Genomic DNA, 5,895 nt, shown 5'->3' on the forward strand with positions numbered 1-5,895 from the left:
AACAGTTTTCAGCTGTGCTAACATAATTGCAAAAGGGTTTTCTAATGATCAATTAGCCTTTTAAAATGATAAACTTGGATTAGCTAACACAACGTGCCATAGGAACACAGGAGTGATGGTTGCTGATAATGGGCCTCTGTACGCCTATGTAGATATTCCATTAATAATCATCTGTTTCCAGCTACAATAGTCATTTACAACATTAACAATGTCTACACTGTATTTCAGATCAATTTGATGTTATTTTAATGGACAAAAAATGGCTTTCTTTTAAAAACAAGGTTATTTCTAAGTGACCCCAAACTGTTGAACGGTAGTGTACATCTACATCCTCCCATGTTGCTGAACCACTGATCAATAACTCCCTATTACAGGAAAAAACACTATTTCCATTGGTTGTTAGTACTGTACTGACCTCTCGTCCTCTGTCTCTCTCGTACTCTGCCTTGTGTATTTATCTTCAAAATATTCTTATAGTCCCAACATAGAACCAAATAGACTTCCCAAAAATAATATGGCATTTACTTTATTTCACATTTATTTAATCAGATATGTCAATTGAGAACCAATACGCATTTACAATGACAATCTGAATGAAGAAATACTAATATCAATCTATTTAATAATTAACATGTTTGAAATATCCCAATGATATAGTGAACAACATTTAGGGGTTTACACTTGCATTCAATCAATCTTAAGTTCATAATCAAAACATTTTTTTTTACTCTTTTAATCCGATTTTCGACATGATCATGTCTTGAGCTGGAAAAAACATGTAGACCTATTTTTCAGTATGATTTCATTCATACAATATTATTTAATGTAGAATGAACAAAAACACAATTTCTCAATCAAAAACATAAGTCAGAACACAGCCTCTCTATTCTCTCATGTGATTTCAGGTCCTCTGACTGGGAAAATGTATTTCCACAATGAGAGCAGTGGTATGTCTTCTCCTCCTGTGTATGTGTATGTATTCTTTCATGCTCTTTCAGGTACCTTAACCGGGTAAATCTCTTTCCACTGTGGGAGCAGTGGTAAGGCTTTTCTCCTGTGTGTATTCTCTCATGCTCCTTCAGGCTCCCTAACTGGGTGCAACTCTTTTCACATCGGGAACATTTGTAAGGCTTTTCTCCTGAGTGTATTCTCTCATGCGCTTTCAGGCTCCCTCGATGGGTAAAACTATTTTCACAATTGGAACAGTGGTAAGGCTTTTCTCCTGTGTGTATTCTCTCATGCTCCTTCAGGCTCGCATACCACCTAAAATTCCTTCCACAGTGGGAACAGTGATAAGGCTTCTCTCCAGTGTGTCCCCTCTCATGTGGTTTCAGGCTCCCTAACTGAGTAAAACTCTTTACACAGTGGGAACAGTGGTACGGCTTCTCTCCAGAGTGTCTTCTCATATGTATTTTCAGGTTCCCTAACCCAGTAAATATCTTTCCACACTGAGAGCAGTGGTAGGTCTTCCTATCTTCTGTGTGTATTTCTTCATGTTGTTTCAGGTACCGTAACTGGGTAAACCTCTTTCCACACTGGGAACATTGGAAACTCTTTTCTCTTGTGTGTGTCCTCTCATGCTCTTTTAGGTTCCCTAACTTGGTAAAACTCTTTCCACAGTGGGAGCATTCGTAAGGGTTTTCTCCTGTATGCGTTCTCTCATGTACTTTCAGGTTCCTTAACCACTTAAAACTCTTTCCACACTGGGAACAGTGGTGTTGTCTCGCTGGTTTGGGCGTCTCTGGGTCTGGTTCCCCTAAAGGAGTCTCCCTGCTGTCAGAGTGAGAGTCTGGTCCCTCTCCTACCAAAGACAAACAGAGTATTTAGTTCAATATTAAAACAGAGAACTGAATTAAACCTCCATAAAATAAAACTGTCTTCCTGTGAGGCTAGATTCCTCAAAAACCTGAAGTCAGTTTTCAGAACATTACATAATTTAATAAAAACTTGGTGGCTGCCCTAATAATAATAATAATGTAGAACATAAAATCTAATCTTTCTCACATGTTTATAGGCTGAGCAGAGCTCTACAATAGGGAAAGGGGGATACCTAGTCAACTGAATGGATTCAACTGAAATGTGTTTCCCGTATTTAACCCAACCCCTCTGAATCAGAGAGGTGTGGGGGGCTGCCTTAATAGACATCCACGTCATCGGCAGCCAGGGAACAGTGGGTTAACTTCCTTGCTCAGGGGCAGAATGACAGCGTTTTTGCCTTGTCAGCTCGGGGATTTGATCCAGCAACCTTTCGGTTACTGGCTCCTACCTGCCAGGCTACATAATGTCGTATTTTAGGCTGAGCAGAGCTCTATAATAATAGATAATGTCATGTTTACAGGCTGAGCAGAGCTGTATAATAATAGATCATGTTTATAGGCTGAGCAGAGCTGTATAATAATAGATAATGTCATGTCTATAGGCTGAGGAGAGCTCTATAATAATAAATAATGTCATGTTTACAGGCTGAGCACAGCTCTATAATAATAGATAATGTCATGTTTACAGGCTGATCAGAGCTCTATAATAATAGATAATGTTTATAGGCTGAGCAGAGCTCTATAATAATAGATCATGTTTATAGGCTGAACAGAGCTCTACAATAATAGATAATGCCATGTTTATAGGCTGATCAGAGCTCTATAATAATAGATAACGTCATGTTTATAGGCTGATCAGAGCTCTATAATAATAGATCATGTCATGTTTATAGGCTGAGCAGAGCTCTATAATAATAGATAATGTCATGTCTTCAGGCTGATCAGAGCTCTATAATAATAGATAATGTCATGTTTATAGGCTGAGCAGAGCTCTATAATAATAGATAATGTCATGTTTACAGGCTAATCAGAGCTCTATAATAATAGATAATGTCATGTTTCCAGGCTGATCAGAGCTCTATAATAATAGATAATGTCATGTTTCCAGGCTGATCAGAGCTCTATAATAATAGATAATGTCATGTTTACAGGCTGATCAGAGCTCTATAATAATAGATAATGTCATGTTTATAGGCTGAACAGAGCTCTATAATAATAGATAATGTCATGTTTATAGGCTGAGCAGAGCTCTATAATAATAGATAATGTCATGTTTATAGGCTGAACAGAGCTCTATAATAATAGATAATGTCATGTTTATAGGCTGAGCAGAGCTCTATAATAATAGATCATGTCATGTTTACAGGCTGATCAGAGCTCTATAATAATAAATAATGTCATGTTTATAGGCTGAACAGAGCTCTATAATAATAGATCATGTTTATAGGCTGAGCAGAGCTCTATAATAATAGATCATGTTTATAGGCTGAACAGAGCTCTATAATAATAGATAATGTTTATAGGCTGATCAGAGCTCTATAATAATAGATAATGTCATGTTTATAGGCTGATCAGAGCTCTATAATAATAGATAATGTCATGTTTATAGGCTGATCAGAGCTCTATAATAATAGATAATGTTTATAGGCTGATCAGAGCTCTATAATAATAGATAATGTCATGTTATAGGCTGTAGTTGATCCAATGTAAATAACATTTTGTTGGTGTCCCACTTCATCTCTAAAGTAATAATTACCATATTTTCTAAATGATCATTCTTTAGTTCAGCCTTTCCTTGAAATGGCTATTTTATTTTATGTTTTTTTGTAGACTTACAAACGTTTGCTAATATGTTCAGTCACCCCAAAACGCTTGTCCTTTTGCTAATATGTTCAGTCTCCCCATAACACATGTCCATTTCATGTCAATAATGCATCTTATTTTATGTATTTCTCCAACATTATTTAGAAATCTGCTTTTTGTTGGTATACACACTCCACACAAGGCCTACAATAGACACACATCAAAAGTTTCATTTATAACATGTTTGCCATTCTGTGAGACAATTAAGTTGTTATTTTGTGGTGGGAGGGACTCTGATGGTATACACATGTCACAGTTAAGCAATAAGACCAGAGGAAGTGTGGTATATGGCCAATATAGCACGGTTAAAGACTGTCCTTATGTACAACACAACACAGAGTACCTGGATACAGCCCTTAGCCGTGGTATATTGGCCATATATCACAAACCAGAGGTGGCTTATTGCAATTATAAACTGGTTACCAATGTAATCAGAACAGTAAAAATGCATGTTTTGTCATACCCATGGTATACGGCCTGATATACCACGGCTGTCAGCCAATCAGCATTCAGGGCTTTAATCACCCATTTTAAAATGTAGCTTTAACATTATATTATAACATAAATTGCTATAGTACAGAACAACATTTTCAAGTATAGAATTTTAGTAGCATGCTGCTTTAAAACAACACATTCGTTTAAAATTGTTGGACAGTTAGAGCCCGTTTTTAAGACAGTACTTACTGATGGTAATCAGATCTCCTGACTCCTCTGTCAATATGACAGTAATCTCTCCCTCTTTCTCCTCCTTCACTTCAAAAACTACATCCTCCTCTTTCTCCTCTTCTTTTACAGTAACAGCTTCACCCTCTACTTCTTCTTTTACTGTAACAGCTTCCTCTTTCTCTTCCTCCTCTTCTTTCACTGTAACAGCTTCACCCTCTACTTCTTGTTTTACTGTGACATCCTCCTCTTCCTTCTCCTCTTTCACGACAATGTTCAGCCCCAGAGCTTCTTTCTCCGTCCAGCAGACCTCCTCTTCTTTAACAGGAGGGGAGTAGTTTAGGGAGCTCATGTTCGGGGATGTTAGCTAGCTAGCTAGCTAGTTAGCATGAGCGACTAGTTTAGTGCTAGGCTAACTTATCAAGCCAGCTAGTTGACTAACAATGTACCTATAACATGTAAATGGGGGCAATTAACTAGATGTCAGAAGTATATTTAAAACACGCTGCGTCACGCTGCGTCACGCTGCAGCATCACCTGAAAGACGCACATCGCCGTCTGCTGACTGGAGGGAAACGTAGTTAAGATACGTTTTTTGTTGTTGTTGCACACAAATTTATTTTTCATTCCTTTCATGAAATAATAATATTATATTGAGACGTTCAAATAGAGCAATGCATATTTTAAGTGAGAATTTAAAACATACTATCATTCACATCTGTATTTAAGGCAGTTTCATATTCATTCATTAATTTGGTCACTGCGCTCAATGCAATGGCACTTACAAATGTAGATCCTTCAAACACCCCCAAACAGGGAAACAGATCCCAATCACAGGTGTTATCAGGTGCACCACTAAGGCAGTTATTTATCTTTTCATTTGTCCTTGTGGTAAAATCTTTTTGGAAGCGAACCCCTTGATTTCGTCCCTACATTATATCGGCATCGAACACGTCACCCTCCCTAGGAGAGGGGGTGACCTCGACAATTTATTGTTAAAAACAAGAGGCTGTCTGGATCTTTAATTTAAAGACCTTTGCTCCCGTCTGTCTCAACGTAGCCATTATTGTAATATTGCTATTCATTGTAAATGTTTGGAGGTCTATGTATCCATTATTGTAATATTGCTATTCATTGTAAATGTTTCGAGGTCTATGTATCCATTATTGTAATATTGCTATTCATTGTAAATGTTTGGAGGTCTATGTATCCATTATTGTAATATTGCTATTCATTGTAAATGTTTGGAGGTCTATGTATCCATTATTGTAATATTGCTATTCATTGTAAATGTTTGCAGGTCTATGTATCCATTATTGTAATATTGCTATTCATTGTAAATGTTTGCAGGTCTATGTATCCATTATTGTAATATTGCTATTCATTGTAAATGTTTGGAGGTCTATGTATCCATTATTGTAATATTGCTATTCATTGTAAATGTTTGGAGGTCTATGTATCCATTATTGTAATATTGCTATTCATTGTAAATGTTTGGAGGTCTATGTATCCATTATTGTAATATTGCTATTCATTGTAAATGTTTGGAGGT

General features: G+C 36.8%; 1 protein-coding gene across 1 annotated transcript; it reads right to left on the reverse strand.

The window, feature by feature from the left end:
- Nucleotides 1-510: 510 nt before the first annotated feature.
- LOC145867037 (uncharacterized) lies at nt 511-4,795 on the reverse strand. The gene is made up of 2 exons (XM_082971086.1): nt 4,365-4,795; nt 511-1,801 (listed from the first exon to the last, which is right to left on the reverse strand). The coding sequence occupies exons 1-2, from the start codon at nt 4,693-4,695 to the stop codon at nt 855-857; spliced, it is 1,278 nt and encodes a 425-aa protein (XP_082827212.1). The 5' UTR covers nt 4,696-4,795; the 3' UTR covers nt 511-854.
- Between the last annotated feature and the right edge of the window lie 1,100 nt (nt 4,796-5,895).

Source organism: Salmo salar, unplaced genomic scaffold (genome assembly GCF_965601325.2).
Source record: "Salmo salar unplaced genomic scaffold, fSalSal1 ptg000152l, whole genome shotgun sequence".
Lineage (NCBI taxonomy): Eukaryota > Metazoa > Chordata > Actinopteri > Salmoniformes > Salmonidae > Salmo > Salmo salar.